We start from the raw sequence: 20480 nt of genomic DNA on the forward strand, positions 1-20480 counted from the left end.
ACTGCACAATTTCAGACAAGACAAACTAAAGCTTCCACATTCAAAGCAAGTGCATGAGTAACAACATCTAGTTTACAGTTATTTGTTACCTAAGTAATAATACTTTTCCAAGTAAGGAAAAGAACAAATACTTCATTTGCCTATCACATTTTTGCACTTTTTGCCACTTCTCCTATGCTGGACACCCACACAATGATCACATGACTGACTGTCGATACAGCTTTACAACCCAAATTAACAGGTTTTAGATTAATATACTGAATTAATCATTTTTCTTTATCTCTCCAATTAATGTGGCAAATTCTTGTCTCATCTATTCTACAGCACAGACTCATGCCTTTACTTCTTTCTGAAGAGGAACAATTTCTAGTTACTTACCGTGCCATACTGACTCATTCTTAACCTGCATGCATGGAAAAAAACCTGCAAATTCACAGCCCTGTTAAAATACAGAAGTTTCTTCATACATCCCTGTCTCAAGATACATTAGAAGAAAAGCCTGCAATAATTACATTCACCTTTCCCTGTAACAGTCACTTGATACTTTGTTATAAAGAAAATGCCCTGGACAATTCATAAAAAACTCACACCAAAGCATTAAAAAAAAACCCCAAGAAACAAAAAGGAGTACCTGAGAGCATTTAGAAGGCCTTCTACACTGTTAGGAGGCTGGTCTTTAAGAACTTTGATGCATCCTTTCATCTAGGAGTTAAAAAAATTACAGTTTTTTCCAGGCTAATACCTTCTGAGTTTACAGGAGTGTTTTCTATTCAGTATGTCAAAGATCAAAAATAAGTATTTAAAAATAGCAGCAGAGTAAAGACATGTTCTGGATATTAGAAAGGAATTAAGCTTTCAGTACTACATCTTCCTATCACAGACTGGCTTAGCTACTTAAGAAGCTGCATCAAGTGCATCCTCAGCAACTTTGCTGATAACACCAAGCTGTGTGGTGTGGGTGACATCTGGAGGGGAGGGAAGGCATCCAGAGGGACCTTGGAGAGGCTGGAGAGGTGGCACCTGTGAAACTCATGAAGCTCAACAACTCCAAGTGCAAGGTCCTGCAACTGGATCAGGGCATCCCAAGCACAAACACAGGCTGGGCAGAGAATGGACTGGGAGCAGCCCTGAGGAGAAGGGCTTGGGGGTGTTGTTGGATGAGAAGTTCAACATGACCCAGCAAAGTGCTCTGGCAGCCCAGAAAGCCAAGACTGTCCTGGGCTGCAGCAAAAGAAATGTGGCCAGCACAGCAAAGGAGGTGATTCTCTACCTCTGCTCTGCTCTTATAAGACCACACCTGCACCCAGCTCTGGTGTCACCAGGAGAAAAATGGCATGGCCGTGCCACAGAGAGTCCAGAGGAGGTTCATGAAGATAATCAGAGGGCTGGAGCAGCTCTCCTGTGAGGAAAGGCTGAGAGAATTGGGGCTGTTCAGCCTGGAGAATGCTCTGGGGAGACCTCAGAGCAACTTCCAGTTCCTAAAGGGGGCTACAAGAGAGCTGGAAAGAGACATTTTACAAGTGCATTTAGTGATGAGAGAGAATGACTGAACATTGTGGCTGCCTCATCCCTGGAAGTGTTCAAGATGAGGCTGGACAGGGCCTTAAGCAACCTGGTCTAGTGGAAGCTGTCCCTGCCCATGGCAGGGGGGCTGGAACTGGATGATCTTTAAGGTCCCTTCCAACTCAAACCATTCTGTGATAACTTTTGCAGATGCAACCTTCAAGCTCTGCTTTATCACCCTTAAAAAATAATGGAACTGTGAGCAAAAATACATGTTTATCATAAATCCATTAAGAATTATTACATTCAGCCAGTGAAATTAAGACCAACTGTAGTTAATACAATGGGGTATTACTCCCTTTGAAATAACCACAAAAGCACACACAATAGCAGCATGTATTCCACAGGCTTACTATCAAACAACAGTAAAAAGTCAGAAACTCAAAGTGTGGTGGGGATGGTGAACTGAGCTATTCACCAGTCAGTGAGGAACAATCCAGGGGCCATTGTTACCCTCTGACCTGGATCTTTCAACACAACCACAGCTTACAAGTATTTCTAGACACTACCTGAATTACATAACAGATTTTTTCATGACCCACTTACATATCTGAAGGTCTAGTTTGTGTTTCTCACTACTTATATATTTTTGCTCACAGCTACACATTCAGCACCAACCCAGTGTATACATCTGCTACTAGAACCTGCAAGACAGAAAAGGAGCCTACACACAATTTAAATACTCAGGAGATTATTTAGCAACAGTAAACTTACATCAATTTTTGAAGTTTTGGCAAAAGCGCCCACCGGATGCACGTGGTCATAGAGTATGATGACACCCACCATTACCCTCAGACAGAATGATACTGTTTCCTCATTTGTAAACCTGCTTCTATATTCACTGAAATTTAAAAACACAGCTTATTATCTATGAAACACAAGATAACAGTACATACTAGTAACATCCAAATTAAGATTAAAGAGAAAAATTCTACTACAAATCTTCAGAGAAAAAACAAACAAGCCCAACCAAATCCACCAGCCCCAGACTTATGGGAGTTTTCCTTATTCCTTTCAATAACCTGCCAAAAGTCAAATGATTGTTTAGAAAGTTGCCTGAAGATTAATGACAATTCTCAAGCTTAAAACAGGATCCTACTTCTACACCATTTGGGTTTTTTCAGGGATAAAAAAAATTAAAACAATACATATTAACTTTGTCTCTGGTGCTTCTTACACTTTTCCCTGCCACTTTCTATCTAATACACACCTAATGGACAACCTTTAACTGATTTTTTAAATGGAACAGTCCATTCCTAAGAAGAGTGACTGTATAAATGCTTGGAGCTCTTAATGTACTCCAAAACAGATGTCCTGTGGTATTTGGATGGAAACTTATTTAAAAAGACATAGCTCATGGCCCAATAATTTTACCAATAGAAAACTATTTAGAACACAGAAGAAACAGATTAAAAAAATAATCAAGGATTAGTCTGACTTTGGTCATACTCCCAGCGCCTCTCAAATGTACAAAAGACAACTGACTACTTTCATGCCTAGAAGTTCCCTGTAATTCCCCTGAGAGAAGCACCGTCATTTTGTTAGAGCCATCAGCCAGGCCAGTCAGCAAGGACACACCACCCAGAGCATTGCCCTCAGCCCCTCTTTCAGGAGGCCCTGGGCAATCATGCTCAAATAGTCTATTTCTCTGAATTATACATGAGAAAACCACTTATAAAGAGTGCCAAGAGGTTGTCTAGCTTCCATAGCCATTTTATTTTTAAATATTAATATGTTCAGAAAAGCAGACCGCATGATTTGTGTGGCTGGCAAAATGAGACAAGGTGGTTTCATGTTAAAGTAAGCAACTAGGCTGGTAAAAAGGAAACATCACAGTCCCTAATTACTCCAATTATATTCCTTTCATGCATCACAAGTCAGGTCTGAAACAGAGAGGTGACTCACACCCAGCCCAAGCAGTGTTTGTACTCACGGGGTTTCCAGCATGACCCTGCACACGCTCGCCATGGTGCTTAAGCAATCTGTTGTATTCTCTATCGGTAAATTTTTATTCTGCAGAAGAAGGTTAACAGTTTCCACATTTCAATTACTGTGAAATATTATATTACAAACCTAAGTCAAATCAATTATCTGCTGGCATAGCAATGTGGACCTATTAAAAATATCAACACAACTATGGTAAGTCAGGTTGTCCTTGCACTTTTTTTCAATGCTAACATAAAGATTAACAGTTTATAGAGCAAAGGCTACCACATGGGTTTTGCCTGCTTGTTTATAGTCAAGGAACTACATCCTTGACATAACTGACTTTTGGAAAGTTTTGAAGAAATCATCTAACCTGCTCCTTCAAAGAAAAATTTCTATAGCCAAATATATTCATCTGCTGTAATAGTAAAACTTAAAATTGTGGCAGACAACCATAACAAATAAATGCAAAATAAGAGGACAGTTTTCTTAAAGCATTTCAAGCATAAAGCAGAACTCAGGAAAAAAAAAAACGTTAAAAGACAGATGTAACTTGGCATTGATCATGTAATGTACAATTATTTTCCACTAAGAAATAGTGAGCATTCTTTGCACAAAAATCATCAGCCAAAAATCACCACAGTAACGAGAAGGTATGCTCAGTATTTGTAGTGACTGGATTTTACAACCAATATTTATATAGGTAGTCAAGGATAAATAGGGATGTGTTAAAATGTTGAAATACTTTTCCAGTTCAGGTTCCTTCTCCCTTTTGCAATAATGTAGTATACTTGACTTTACACGGTGCAACAAAAGAGTCTTGGGAAGGAGAAGAGGAAGCTACATTTCAATTCCATTCCCTATTTCAAACAGAGAGAATCAAAATGTTTCCTTTGCAATTTTCCAAAATTTCTGTTCTAAACCACCACCACCACATTGTAGGCAAAATACTTACCTGTCCCACCTCCCTGTTTGAGGAAAGCCATCACTACTGATGTGACACTACCCATCAACTTTTGGGGATGCATACACAAAGTGCCTGTCTGGACTCCCTAACTCTACAGCATCTGGGAAAGACACATTACATTTCTTGAGGCTTCAAACCCCAAGTTTTATTTCTAGATGCCAGATTAGGCCTGGTGTAGGTTGTGTTGCCCATTATGTCTGGCCCTGCAGTGCTCTGAAGCACATTATCCAAGCCATAAATTTACACCCTTACCTCTGACACAAATTTTGTTGTGGCATCACTTAAGGTTTTCAACATTGGCGTCGCTTCAGCATAAAATAAAGACATTCTGTTTGCCAACTCGTTATTTACTTCATTTTCTCCCTCTGCCTAAAAAAGAGAAGAAAGGGTTTAGCTGTTCTGTACATGGAGAAGAAAGGTGGTAACAGAAGACTACATTACATCTTATCCAAGGGTTACCTACTGGGACATTGTTAATCCTCATACGGCTCAGAGTTCTCCTATAGTAGCTGAAGTCATTCTGAATAGCAGGATTTGTCATCTATGTAGATATGGAAGCAAAAGAGTTGTGAGAAATTCAAGAAAAGTAAGGACAAGTTTTCATAAAGTACAATACACCCAACATGAAAATATTCAACTTCCTGAAGTGAAATAAAAAGGCCTGTGATATGCTGGGAGCTGGTAAGAGCAGCATAAAGCTTTCTGGTTTCTCAGATTCAGAACAAGCTCTGACAGAAACAAGAAAAGGAGCAGTCTTCTAAATACAAGTTGGAAATTAGTAGGTTGAAAAAAATTGCTTTGCTAATTTGACTCCAAGAATCAGACCAGCAAATTAGTTATCATTTCAGCTTCCTTTGCACATTAGCAAGAAAATAGCTGAACTATGGGTGTACACAAGCTAAAAGCAGCAGCATTATCCCAAGAGATATGCCAAATTTGGGTGAAGAAACATGATTAATGTGAACTGAAATACAACAAGTGCCTAAAGCTAATATGATATTTCATCTGCTTTCCAGTTTAACTTAACTCTAGGTCACAAGAGCAAGCCAAGCATATTGGATACTTGAGTATCCACTGAACACTCTATTCCAGAAAAGAACACAACCCAGATTGCTTCAGTAAACAGACTTGGCTTCTTTTTGCAGCCCTTCTGATTACAAGCTCTTACCTTGAGCTCATCAAATCGGAGTGTAAAGTGAAGAATTTCTGCAAACTGCTTAGCAAGAGCCTGCTCTCGCTCCAGGTGCTGTGTTGGGGAATACGGGGTGCTCGTCAGGGCTCCCAGCAGGCCCCGCAGTCCTGCCTCTGCAACAACACGAGAGGAGCTTGCAACTTACAACTGCACCTGCTTCTTGTATCAATACTGGCTGATATTCTGCATGCTAGACCTAAAATATACAGCTGCCAACATACATGGTGATTAATAATAAAGGGACTTGATGAATTGCTTATCTACGTGTAAACTGCTGTCATATTTACATACAAATTGTGGTACAGACCAGGTCTCATCAGCACTGAGAGCCACAAAAAAAACTTCTTGAAAAGTTTTACTCAAGCTTTGTCTGCAACATTTGTGCAACATATTTCAATAATCTGTGTTAGTAGACTTCAGCCTTTAGGACAACACAGAATTCAAGAGGCACATAGCTGTAAGCAGAAGTCATGCCTTATTTAAGATAAATTTACAATCCAGCTTCCTGTTCATCTCCTTGAGAAACATATCCATTTCATAAACCAGAACTTGCCTGCTAAAAGTTTTCATGTTTTAAACACATTTTTTACAAGCTATGTTAATAAATTTGATTAAAAGTGAGATAACAACAGAAAGCTGGTAAAAAACAAGTCTCATATATTTTATCAGCATAGCCACCACATCAGTGAGTTTCAGAAGAGGCATGAAGCACCATCTCAAGTACTGCATGTGTACAAAACCAAGATCAGGCATTTCCACATAGCAAATTATTTCTGGTGTTCAGGGAGGAATAATAATCGCTTTTAAGTACTCTTGGTATCAGAAACACAGACAGAATTAATTCCTGATTATTTAGTCTGCTGATTTCCAGTTAATCAGCTGGTTACTGCTTTCCTGAGTTATTAAAGGAGTAGAGGAAGAGTAACAAGGATGACCCCATTCTCTCTCTCCTCTCAGGTATCCACTGAAGCAAGTTAGCTGTCATCCAGTGTATGGAGGAACCCGTGCAATATGAGTTCTTTCCCACAAAGGAATTGACCTAGATGTGATCACACCTGAATATGCCAAATATACTGATTAATGAAGACAAAAAAAACCCAAGTTAACACCTTTCCACTTACCTAGTCTTTGAGAAAATTCATAGAATTTCTTTAGTTTGCCTACTAGTGGAACAACTGCACCCCATGCTTTCTCTTGCAGCTTCTCATCATTTGGATGCTGTATTGCCTTAAATTAGAAAAAGAGAGGAGAAAAGTATGCTCAGATTGGGAATAACTGATGTGCTGCTGACAAAACAATCCCAAACAACAAAACACAAAAAACCAAAACACCTATGCAGAACAATTGTTTGAAGAGCTAATAATTAAAAATCTACCTACTAGAAAGTTTTCAGTTTAGAGACAAGCATGTACTAACCCATGTCTGTTCCAAAAAGGTCTAAAAAATTGTGTTGAAAGTAAGCATCCTGAATAGGAAAACAACTTGGAGAGAGTATAAAGAAATGGTTAAAAATCAAGTTACTCAGGTAAGAAAATTTACATAACTATATCTAGTTAATTAAAATTAACAACTTAACTGTGCTTACTCCAAGCAAAAAAAAAAAAAATAGTGATCAAAGCCTCATTTTAATGTTGGTATCTATCACTAATTCCCAAATTCAAAAAGCAAAAAAATTGCTGTGAAATTCAGGCTATTGCAGTAGTAACATTTAAGCTTAATCAACAACAGAAAGCACCACCAGGACACGGACTACACCACACCTTTGAGGGATATATTTATAGACTTCGTCTTCACAGTAAACTTCACAGACATATAATACCTTAAATTCAACCTCTCCAGTTAGCATTTGAAAATGTACTAAGAAAACAGAAATAAAAATGCTCATAACTCTCCTGCAGCATTTTCACCATCAAGTTCTTGATTTCAGGAACTGTTTCAGTCAACAGTGGGCTGTGGCTTGCAGCAGACTCCTCTCTGGTCCTAGAGAGTTTTCTTCCTGCCATGTCTACCTCCTCCTAGAGGAGGATCTCTCCTACATCCATGGCAGCTGCAGACACACATTCCTGATCCTTCAGCCTGTCCCTGAACACGCTCCTTCCTTGAAGAACAAGTAAGCTATCTCCCCTCCTAAGGGTTTTGTGTGACACAGTTATCCTTCTTAAACCTACCTTATCAATTCCGTAGAGAGAAAAGCTCTCAAAGCTGAATGGCTTTGAGTATCTCAAATTGCTATGGAGTGAATAGAGACTCCTCTCTAATTCTATTTCTTAAGGGTATGTTATAGTGAGTAACTCCTTCCTTCTGAGCTAAGCACCCCCATTGCTGCATGTGAGGAGCAAAGAAAAGGGGCTGGGAGAATATTCATTCCACCCTTTATTAAACAAAGGAAAAATGGAGTAATGTTCTGTACAGGAACTTTGCTTCTGTTCCAACCATGTACTTTAGTAAATAAAAGCCAATTAAAAGGGATTGAAAATGAGATGCCTTTTGTGTTAGGATTACCAAACCAGGCTTCTCCAGTTACTATACAAGAGGATGTCAACACTACCCAGTATTGCACTGTAGTCCCACCATGCTCTTTCCAAATTCACTATTAACTCAAGAGCTTATGTGGGAACACAGAGAAAAATCAGTAACAAAAACACCCCAATAACTCTGAGAAACATCATTTGCTATTACATATGTGGATTAATATGACTGAAACAAGCAACATCTGTTTTGCTGTTAAAAAGAAACATTCCAGAGCAGAAATTCAAGACAGTGATTTTAATAGACAACATGCTCTGCCAAAAGAGCTCCTGCAAGCAAAGTTAAACCCCAGCAGTATTTGGTTAGGATCAGACAAAGAACAACCACAGGTTGTGCACAATTGTAACATTCTAGCTCACCTCTCGTATTTCATGGCCAGCTCCTCTATATGACTGCAAGTCTTCCAGTATTCCTTCTGCATCCTTTAACACTACATTCACCTGATTATAAATTTCCTTTTCAGATTCTGTAGGTTGGGCATCTAAACAGCAGAACATATTAAGTGTATAGATATTTATTTTTAACAACAACATGGAATTCAATCGGCACACCATCAGCTATGGGACAAATTCTTCATGCAGCAACTCATCAAGAATTTTCATTCTCTGAAGAGCTACTACACTGTATAAGGAACTCCAAGAGACTAACTGTATTCATATTAGTAGTCTCTTCATCTACCATCCCAAAATTCACCTGGATTCTACCTTCTTGACTTATTTAAAAGTGAGTTAGGAGAAAAAAATCCTGATGAGTTGTCTTTATGACTAACATGTAATCTCACCTTGGGGTGCAATAGATGTTCACTGGAAGAAATTTAGGTAAGCATTCAAAAGACACTCACTGCAGATAGCACAGGAGGTGTCCATGTCTATTGTTATCTAAAAAAACTGCACCAGATTATTTTCTTTCTTGTCTGCCTCATCTTTAACTGCTTGGGAAAGAAGCCATCTTTTATTTCTAAATATATTTAATTTTCAAAACATTCTTCACTGCACTCATCTCACAATCAAAGCTGAGAACAAAAAGATCCAGTGTGAACTTGTGTAGGACTTTTTTTTTTTTTTCCCTGTCTTTAAAGACATGAGTTGTCTCCCATTCTTTTCTAATTAGCTAAGGGCTTCCCAGGAGTATATTAAGTCATAATTTCAAAAAGATACATATATATTTTTAAAGAAATGTGATTCTGTAAGAAGTATGTTTTGAGAAGAATCAACAGAAGGTTTTAACCTTTAAAAACAATCACCTAGGACAAGTATCTTAGATATTGTTTATCCGAAGCAATTTTTTTCTTTTAAAATACTGATGGAAGCTATAAGGTTAGTTCCTTTTAGACTCGTATTTGAAAAAAAATTATATTTATTAGTTACTAAAGATCTTTTTAAAAAAACTCACTTCTCTTTCTGCTAACATGGGCAAAATATCTTATGGAACAAATATCATTGTATTTTAGCCCATTATTTCCAATGCCAAAAATCAGGGTATTAACAATAGATTCTTTTTTATAGGGAGAGACAAAAGCTGTCTAAGGACAATACATCCTCATGACTTTGTGCAGTTTGAAGAGTCTGGAAAATGTCTTTTTAAAAGTGCTTTTTCCATGATCCATATGTATAACTTCCAATGGAAGTTAGGTATATATTTACATTTGAAATAAAACTCCCACAGTAGCTTAGGGTTACACACTAGAAAAACATAAGGGAAAACAAAGTTTGTATTAGGAGAAAATAAATTTCACATACATTGCATGTCTGGATTTTGCTGTAATTTTTGCAAAATACCTCTTATTTTTATAGATTAATGCATAAAGAGTGGGCACTATTAGCAAATGTGCCTATATATAGACCTTGCAACAGTTCAACTGGTATTTTGAGAAACATCAAGAATTAGCACAGGTTAAAAAGAACCTGGTCACTCCTTTGAAGATAAATAAATAAAAGAGCACCACATTGATTAGGCATCGAGTAAAAATGGCCAGTGCTTTTCAGATCATCACAAAGGTCACATAATTTTGAAAGCTGCTGAAGACTGCTGTAAGAAATGAAGACAAAAAATGAGGGAAAAGAGCAGACAGGGAAGCACCAGTTGACTGGCAGCAGTTCATGCACAAACATGAAATGTTACAGTGAAATACAGACTAAGACGTGAAGCTCTGTAGCATTCCAGATTGTGTTGTTAAATAATGCAATCAAGACTTGTCACTTGGATTGTCTCACACTGAGAACATCTCCTGCCTATTTAATTTTTCATGCCATTTTTTCTTTACCCTGTGTAGTAAGGAGAGTTCATTTTTATAAGATTGAGAGGGACAGAGCAGAAGGGCTGGAAAAGAACTCATTTCCAAACCTGCCAACAAGCAGAACAGCTGCAGTACTACAACCCTCTGTGTTTAGAAATGAAAATCATCTTCCAGATACAGATCTAGTGGTCTTCACTGGACAGCTGGCTAGGCAAATCAACACCATCATCACCTCTCTTACTGTAGGATGTAATCAGCCAACCACTATATTTAATTTCCTTAAAATGTTCCAGGAAACTTAAACCAATGCACATTGATACTGAATTTGTTGGGGTGGTGGGTTTTTTTATTCACTTGTTTGTTTTGATTATTACAAACTTCTAAATATAAATCTATTTGAAAACCAAGTAGGAATTGAGTTACTTCTTTTGGTATGTATTTCATTTTTGAAATTCAACCTAGTCCTCTCCAATAAAAGACATCTGTAAACCTGATTTGTCCCAACTCATTTCCTCTGCCATCTCTAAAAGAGAGGTCAAATTTAAAAGCAAAATTTAAATTATTTTATAATCCCTTCACAATAACATTTTAAAATATTATTAGAATAGAATTAAAAGGCATGATATTAAAAAATCTTCAGGGCCTAATGCTGGCTGACTCAGAGGAAAATTGGTTTATTTGCTACCCAGTGCTGATTAGGGCATTGTATTCTGAAATCACATCACAGGGGAAGAACGAGGGAGAGCTCCCTCTTCCTAAGCACTGTTATCATCTTGAATGGATGGAGGTAGCATTCCTATATTATGGGAATAGCACCCCTCAGTATGTACCTGAGGGCTGAAGCTACAGGACCTTCACTTGGGAATTGTGGAACTCCTCTTCCCAAGGTGGAGTGCACAGAGCAGGAAAGGGAGTTGCATTTCTGGAGTTACTCTTGGCAGCTAAGAAAAAGCAGCCAGCAGTGCCAGGCATCCAGACAGAAGGATGAAGGACATACAGTTTAATGGATTTCCCTTCTCCCCTGTCCATTTAAGTTCCTGCTACAAGGCTACAACAAGGCTGTGCTTTTATCAGCAATGCTCTCCATAGAAAGAACAAATTCATCAAGCACAGCACAGCTCACCCATATGTTCTGAGGTTTGATATTGTGGCCACAGGAGCTGACCCCTGGTTACTGAGGGCAACTCTACTATTTTTAATCCAATAGTAGGAAAAGGGAAGACTGAGGCTCTGCAAGTAAATGGGAGTTCACCTTGAAATTAATTTGTGTTTGTTTAATCACATTCATCAGAATGTCACTGCACTAGAGGCAATATACACTTAGAATTCAGAATGCTCACACAGTAATGTATTAGAGACAGAAGAGGAGACTTGAAACAATATACAAACGCTGTTATGTGAATTAAATACTACAAAAGTGAGACAACACATTGCATGCGGGGAACACACACATTTACTGACTATTAAAATAATATTTGGCTAGCCTACAGAACTAGTAGGGAGAGAAATTTGGGGTTAAAAGTTTACACTGAACAGCAAACTATTTAAGCTGACATTTTTCCCAGGGAATAACACATCGAGTCATCTGAAAATGTCTGGGACAAAACTCACAAACAAGGGAAAAAAAATGCTAGACTGCTGGAGATGAAATAATTTATTCATCTCTGCTGGCATTACTATGGAGAATGCTGTCTCTGTGGCTCCTCTGAAACCTGGCCAAGTCCTCTGGAGATAATGCAGGATACTGTCAGCGCTAGCTTGATATCACCATCTCTAAGTACACTGTATTTTAGCTGCTGTTCAAATCAGGAAATTTGGAAAGGATTTGCAACTGTGACAGTAATGAAACAAATGCAAAAGTTGAGCCGTAAGTTTCTCACATTTTTGGTGACTGTTTTATGTAAACAATATTGACCTGTGCACTTTGCTCAAAGGCACTGCATAGACTTTAAAAGAACACTCAAGACAACTATTTGTTTCAAACAGGTAAGGTGAATGACCAAAGAAAGCATAAGCTTAACCAGTGTGGAGGTAAAGAAATGCTTACAGCTCATCATATTTTTTACATAGATTCTCATAGTCACACCAATCACTGGAACCTAGCACCGAGATAAACATGTGGGGAAAACAGAATGGTTAGAAGGCTAAAACCTTTCTAAATTTGAAGTTTCTGGCCCTACAAAGCTTTATGAACATTAGGTTTTAGTTCTTTATGGTACTATGTAACAAACATTGGAGCCTACTCACATACATGGATTTAAGAACAAAAGACTTCAATCTGCCTATTATTGGGGCAGAAGTAACACAGAATTGGCAAATTTGTTTTAATACAGAGCTTACTTGTCCTTCCACACAAAACTACAACATTAAGTATCACAAGATTAAGTGCCAAGTCTTGAAGAAAGATCTTGGCTGTGTCAAAGCCAAGATCCTGTCAAGGCAAGCTCTCTGAAACAGAGGAGAAAGAAGCATGGATACACAGTATAGCAGCAGAAACAAACGCAGAACAGGGTCTAAAATGAACAAAGATCAGTCTAACAATTCAGCCATAATATAAATCACCTAATTTGACTGCATAAGAAAGCATTTCATGTCAGCAACCTGCTTACTCTCATGCCAAATCCTGTTCATGCTCAAAACATGCATTTTAAAACAAAAGTGATAGCTAAAGAATCTGTAGTAAAAAAAAAAAAAAAGACCAATTTTTATTGCAATTTATTTTAGAACTATGCCTCTTCTATCCAGCTAACGTGAATTTAATTTAGTCCAATCAAATTTTCAATATTTACAGATTAAGCTGGAGCTTCACAACTCTATTGCCCTCATTCATGAGCTCTCCCACTTCACTAAATTTTACTTATTATGACAATATGCAAGAATTGGTCTTAGACAAATTTTGCTTTCTGATTTTTGAACACAGGCCCTGATAATCTTCCCTTTATGAATAATTTGTATGGCTAGCATCTTCTAATAATATATTCAGAAGAGACAAGTGATAAAAATTAGCACTATGGGATAAGGGTTTAGAGAAGTTGTAACTTTAAATGTCATTGAAGCAAAACCATATTTCTTCAAGCACTTGCTTTTGTATTACAACTAATATAAAAAACTGCTACTGTTTCATCAAACAAACAACTGAAAAACAACTCAGGGGAAAAAGATATAATACCTGCAAAATATCCATATCATAATATTTCATAATTATTTTTTTATTACACTATTCCATTGTATTCTATTACATGGTCAAAAGGTACTTAAACATTAATCTTATTTTATGCTTGCTGATGTACATCTGGCTAAAGAAACAGCACATCCCAAAATAAAGTAATTAAACATGCATAGCAGAAGGCAGCAACACTTACCTGCCACTTAGGCTATCCTGTATCATGCAACAAAAACAGAAAGCAGAAATATTGACATATGTGAACCTTCTAGAACACCTGACATTGATCAGACAAGCTACATGTCTCTTCTTTCCAAAATCACCTTCATCTCTATACATTTTGAGACCCCATTTTAAGAAGGCAAGAGGTTAAATTTCAGTGGCAGATCCAGTAAGGTTCACATATAACCTTTAACATGATGATGCTGGAGCTATGAATAGCTGTTGTGAGCCATTCTGTGTATGCAGCATTATTAAGTCACATTGGAATTGATGAGAATTTCATTTTCAGTTCTTCCTTTAACGAGCATGGGACAAAACTCACAAATTTCAGTAAGTCAGTTGCAACTTCAGTAAGTCTTCAATTACATAATTACAACTATTCTTACCATTTTGATTAAAAGTAGGCAGAATTTTGGTTTAATTTACAAGAACCAAATCAGGTTTCAACAGTCAAATGTAATTTGAAAGCCCTTCCTGAAAATAAAGATTTTACATTTTAGGACCTGAGGATATTTTAGAACAGGTTATTGCTTTCTACCGAAATTCACTGAACAATTATCCATAGCTCAGGCATGCAAAGCAGTTAGAAGGATGGCAAAATGAAAACATACATTTAGTACATGACAAATGCAGTCTACTGCAGGCAAAGAGTAATAGATATATAAAATCATCTTCTCACTTTCAAAATCAAGGAAAAAATTTGGCCCCTGCTCAAGGTCTGTGCATGTCAAAACTTTTAGAAGGTTCCCCATGTTAAGGTACCTGCCAAGACAAGAATAAGAGAAAAGAAAATTTTCTTTGTATAAGAAAGTACAGCCCAAATGTAGTTGATTGAAGCAGCGGGAAAAGAAGACCAGAGAGTTCCATCAGGTACGAACCCATCCTTCAGGCTGGGTGAAGGGACATCCCCACCTCGAGGATGCACAGCTGGTGACCCCAGCAGTGCAGCTTTCCTGCAAGAAGTGACCGTGTCACCAACATCCTCACAGCTGCCCCTTTGGGAAAGGGGCAGAATCCAACAGAAGGCTTTGCCAGGGACTGTTCTGTCCCAGTACACCCTAGCACCAGTGTCCTGAGCAGGAGTACTGCCTTGAGGGCCAAGTACCAGATTTGAAAGCATTAGCCATGCTTGATTTTAACCTGATGGGACAACAGAAGGAAAGAGCTTTAATTTTGTCAGCCCTTATAATTGTGTAAGAAGGCCATCACAGAAAACCACATCATGATACATCATTTCAGTGTGCAGAAAATGCTAACAGAGATGTGCCACAGATCTTTTACACAAGGTGCCTAAAACATCTGTGAAACTCAAGACAGTTTCAATTCAGACTTTTGGATGTAAACAAACACACATTAACTGCACGATGAATGACCAAAGCAGGATCAGGAATGATTTAGCACTCACTCCTGTGTATGAGAGGATTACAGTGAACAACTGCTCAGCACAGATTACTATGGCATACTGACAGAATTTCTCATTTCATGATTACTTGATTTGCAGGCAGATGGATGGACATCACTGACCACAGAGACCCAAAATGACTAAGCACATGGAAAGAAAATTTACACAGCAGCATGATGGTGGCTTAGCTACCACTGGAGAGGGGAAAAAAAAAAGGGAAAAAAAAAAAAAAGGAACAGAAAAAACACATGCAACTCTTTCAAATTCCAACTTCACAACTGAGTCCCCTGGCCTTCACTGCAGCAGGTATAAGCAACCCTACTGTTACCATTTGAAATGCACCAGCTGTGAAGGGCTGAGAGACTTACTTTCAAAATCCAAGAAAAAATGTGCTGCATTGTGGTCTATGTCCCTGGTTAGCACCTTAATGAGATTACCCATGCCAGCAAACCTAAAAATAAAAATGGCAAAATAATTTAGTTCCAATAACCATTTCCTATTTTAAGTACACGCCTGGGTCTCACTGGAGCAGGGCTCCCATTGTGTTTTGCACTCTGGATTCATCAGTTTCTGGTGGGGAGCAGAACTTGTGCATGGTACAGTGCATTTCCATGCCCCTTCTTCTTAGAGAGCAGTGATTGTTGAAAAACTGGAAAGGTTATAATCTTCGACAAAAATAAAGATATGAATTACTGGCTCTTTTTCATCTTTGTTTAATACATATAAAGAACATGTGACCTATGATGACTGAGCAATTGTTTTGCATAACTGCAGCACTGAGTGACAAACAAACCCATTATTGTTTAGGACAAAAGGAACCTCAACTGGAACTGGTGTCATCATAGCACTTTTTTACTACCTCTCTGTAATCCAAAACAGATTTCGGAAAGCCTCTCAGTAGTACTCATCTGTGGCCAATGAACAGCTTTCCTCTAAAATCAGAGTTACAAGCAAAACAAAAACTAGACTTTTCCAAGACCAGGAGAAAAATCAAGTTTCAACAGTTCTTCTTATGTTTGCTGTCACATCCCAGCTAAAAGAAATGAAAAGTGGAAGAAACATTAAATAGTTGTTAGATTACTTGAGATCAGCTGAATTATCAAAACAGTTTCAAATGTTACCACAAGTTTCAGAAATCAGTACCTGCAGCAGGAGTATGAAAACTGCATTTCATAACACAGCAGCCTTTTCATGAACCTTCCCATTTTTTATGTACGCTGAAAATACACATACTAACCATTGCTCTGAAATGCCAAGAACTCGTCAGAGTGCTGCTGCAAGACAAGCAAGACACACACAAAAAAATCTCATCTCAAACTATTTAAGAATAAGCCATCAACAATCTGATATTTTGATTTAAGCACAAGATATATATAAAAAAAAAATAATCAATTTTCAAATTAGTCTAACTACACTAACTAATTTTGACTTTTACTGAAGAATCACATTTACCTGGAAGGAGATAGCATGATGCCAAGAATCATTATTAGGAGTCGAGGAAACTGAAGCAATGTGAACTCAAAACAGTCTGGCAAAACAGATTTTCAGAACGTGTGTTGACAGATTTATTAGTCAAATTAAGAACAGCATACAATTTATTTTTTGGGATCTTCAAGATTCAGCAGTCAAAGCTTGTGAAGAAGGGGCAGTTAATCCCAAATTGCTGAAAATAACCCATATCTTTGCTCCAATAACTTCTACAGAATGACTGTTAAGAACCTAGACTTAGAGCATTGTAACTCTGAGTGTAACCCAGGTGACCACAGGGGACTGCACACAGCGCTTCATCAGGAGGTGTATGCTGGCTTTTTCACATGTTCAACCTTCTCCTTGAAACTCAAGGAAATGAAGACCTGCTTCCTAATAATATGAATTTATTTCCTGGAAATTCAGATCAGACTTCTAGCCTGTGAGAAGCACCTATTAATTCAAGCAATTTTTAAGTTAGGGTGTCCAGCTGAGAGACTCTTGAAAAAAAATCATTAAAACATGGTTCTTCAAAGAGGCAGCTTTTCCAGGACCTTCTATCCCATAGCATGGCAAACTATTTTAAAGCTACACCTGCACCGATGCTGTGTAAACACTCAACAGCAGAAAGCAGAGAAATTATTTTCCATATCTCTCAAGCATGTTCTCTAACACAGGACTGAATAAGCCACTTTGTACTTCAGAGTTTTCCAGATTATGAATGTTCCTCTTGTTAGGGAGCAGACAGAGGCATCCTTAAACAAATATTTTCAACGGGGCCAATAAAAAATCAGAAGCTGCATAATGGTGATCCAGTTTACAGATTCAGATGAAAAAAAACCAAACTTCAATCTCAGCATATTAAATATTTCAGTTCCAACATTAACAAACAAGCAGCAAACACGTGGCAGTGAATAGTGCTAATGGCCTAAAGAGAACTCCTGTACCTGCAATTACTGCCATGCTTCAGCTGCATCATCCACTCCCCCAACAAAATATTTTCCACATCTCAAAAAAATGCCTCTGTGTAGGTTTTGCCTTTGTTTTGATATTAACCAGTCTTCTAAGAGTTTACAGGCTCATGCACATGGCTTAAATATTGGATAACATTACTTGTGAAGGTCAGAGTAGGTGCATGCTTATAGGGTTGAAATATTTTGAAGCCAAGTTCACAGAAGAACAGATTGCTTCACTGAGCACCTATCACCTCCTAATACAAGTAGGGAGCTGGGGACTCGGTTTTGTAATGCAAATACCTTCATCCCTCAGGAAAGTTTGCCGCAAGAATGTATGGTTTCTTTTCCAGGAGTTAAGTTTAACAAATAGAGAAACATAATAAAAGTTCTGGCATTACAATGGAATAGTCAATGCAATACTCAAGTAGAAGATGCAACTGATCTAAAGGTAACAGCTCAGTGAAGAGCCTCCCTGAGCAAAGGAGAGAAATTGATGATAATGGATTAATTCAACTATGACAGCAGCAAGATGACAAGATGTGCTATAGGAATGTATTTCAATTTACACGAACACAAATCTGCTTAAACACTTGTTCACAATGAAACTCCCAACAAACCTCTCCCTTTTGTGTCTTCATTGTACTGAAAAAATCTTGATAAATTTTAGTCATATCAGAGTTTGGCACACGAGACATACAATCACATTTACTTTCTTAGAAGCAAAACAGCTACTGTATATGGTTTTATGGTGTGCATGGAAATTTATCTGAAACTGGACAAACCCAGTACTTTTTCAAATTGAATCAAGATGCACTGTAACGTTGACTCAAGGATCTCAAGCATTCCTTAAAACTGGAAGACCAGCTGTGTTTTAAGAACTGTGAAAACAACCATTTCTCCTAGTTGCAATCCAAAAAGACTTTAAGACTCTTTACGAAGAGCTTGAAAACTCTATTTACAAAAATATTGAGAAGATGTAATTTCTCTAGAATTTTTTGGAGGATGCTTTCTCTCACCTTAGCATTCCAGGTAATGAATGCAAGAGCCAAAAGGTCAGAATCTACTCTTCTGGCAAAGGTAAGCACTCCCTTCTTGAGCTCTGAAATGACCTTTTAGAAACAAGACCATGGTGCCATCTGTGAAACTTCCCAGATTCATGGAAGCAGCTGCAGGTCAATATGCCACAGCTAAGGTTAGATGGCCCGTCACATTTGTACATTATTTTCCTTCAGAAGGCATAGCTGAGCAGCAGGCAGAGCTGACCTGTTGTACTCAGAGGGAACACTACAGAAGGGAAAATGGAATCTGACCTTTCTGACAAGGTGCTGCGTCAGGAGAATACCTGGACCAATCTAGAGTAAAGCAACCTAGCTCAGAGATACATCAGGCCCCTGACAGATAAGGAAAAGATTCACTAGAGATTCTTGTTTTCTTCAAGATGGCCCATCATTTGCAGTTTTTCTGGGCCCAAAACACACAAAAGAAAGACCACTACTGGCTCTAATACTAAAGATGATGACAATTTGCACATAGCATGAGAAGAAGTCTACAAATCCAGAGTTTCAGTGACCTCTTCTGCTCTTTGATGCCCTGTAAAAGCATCACCAGCATGAAGATTTTGGTAGTTCTGTGAATTACCTTGGTAATTAACCACATAGTGGCATGCCCAGCCACTATTAATTTATCAAGCTCTCTTACAATTTCCTTCCAAGTCTACAACTTTATCTGAAGTAAGGAAAATTACTGGTTTAGAAAGTCAGGTGTGGTTCCAGTTAGGTAGCCCTGACACTGAGCTTCCATTGCATAGCCAAGAACATCTCCTAGCACTGACTGCACCCTTCTTGAGCACACTGCCACATCAATCAGCTCCAATTCAAGAAAAACTTTAGCCTGTAGGAAGACCAAAGCCATCAGCAAGCACTACAGTTGATTTTGATGTCCTGCAGCTGGGGTTTGTTTTGGAGCTGGATAGCTGGTTCAGAGCACTGACTGGAGGTGACCTCTATGGGTGCTAATCTACCTTTTCACCCACAACTCTTCCAGCACAAATGGGAAAAAAAACACACACTGAAGCTGTAATCCTTATCAAGAAGAATTCTGCACATTGCAATCACTAATATCTAAACAGTCACATGTCTGGCCTGAGGTACACTTTAGGTCACTACCTATTTGTCTTTCCACAGCTTCAGAGCATCAACCTCTATCCAATTTTATCTGGTATTCTCATTCAGAATACAGTACACTTCAAATCCTGCAAACCAATTTCTGTCCCAGAGGTATTACTGATTTTAAAATTTTATAGTGCCGTGCCTGAAGGCAATTCATTAGGTAAACTAACATCCTAAGACTCAGTAAAAGCACACATTTAAACCACTGAAGATTTCTCCTGCCACGAATGCAACATCACGAGATCAGAGTGGAACAAAAACACTAGTTTCTGTCCAAAAACTGACTGTCCCTGTGAGGCTGCTCAGAATCCCTGCTGGCATGCTCTGCACTCCAGCACAATACTCGAGCCACGTGGAGCAGGTTATGGGAAATCGGAGCACAAGCCAGGAACAGGGCTTAAACTTGACCTACTTGCAGAGGAAGACATACGGAATGCCACATTGGATTAGGATGATTTGGCCCATTACAGCCTTATGGGGTTGTATGATGTTGCGTGTAGAGTCATGATCAGACAAGCGGAAAGCAAAGGCATATTTTCAAAACAAGTCTTGCACGCATGCCCTTCCTTCCTGTGGAAAACATCCCCGACACATTTCAGTGCCCCCTGCCCCCCCAGGCTAAACCCAAAGGAAATGTAATAGAAATCAGCAATGCAAGTAATGTTATCTGAGCACCAAAGAAATTTCCC

At 38.4% G+C, this 20480-nt stretch overlaps 1 protein-coding gene across 8 annotated transcripts in view; it reads right to left on the reverse strand.

Annotated features, from left to right (window-relative positions):
- CYRIB (CYFIP related Rac1 interactor B) overlaps positions 1 to 20480 on the reverse strand; it is a 99313-nt gene that overhangs the window by 2512 nt on the left and 76321 nt on the right. For 3 of the 8 annotated variants that reach the window (XM_058832183.1, XM_058832182.1, XM_058832186.1), the window contains 9 exons: positions 14478 to 14560; positions 8537 to 8658; positions 6770 to 6875; positions 5625 to 5761; positions 4920 to 4997; positions 4709 to 4825; positions 3497 to 3576; positions 2278 to 2404; positions 632 to 702 (listed from right to left, as the gene is read on the reverse strand). In XM_058832183.1, coding sequence (XP_058688166.1) covers positions 632 to 702; positions 2278 to 2404; positions 3497 to 3576; positions 4709 to 4825; positions 4920 to 4997; positions 5625 to 5761; positions 6770 to 6875; positions 8537 to 8658; positions 14478 to 14560 — 921 coding nt within the window. Of the gene's footprint in view, positions 1 to 631; positions 703 to 2277; positions 2405 to 3496; positions 3577 to 4708; positions 4826 to 4919; positions 4998 to 5624; positions 5762 to 6769; positions 6876 to 8536; positions 8659 to 14477; positions 14561 to 15568; positions 15652 to 20480 lie in introns of all 8 variants that reach the window. The other 5 variants (XM_058832187.1, XM_058832185.1, XM_058832190.1 and 2 more) reach the window with 5 other exon arrangements.

Source organism: Poecile atricapillus, chromosome 2 (assembly GCF_030490865.1).
Source record: "Poecile atricapillus isolate bPoeAtr1 chromosome 2, bPoeAtr1.hap1, whole genome shotgun sequence".
Lineage (NCBI taxonomy): Eukaryota > Metazoa > Chordata > Aves > Passeriformes > Paridae > Poecile > Poecile atricapillus.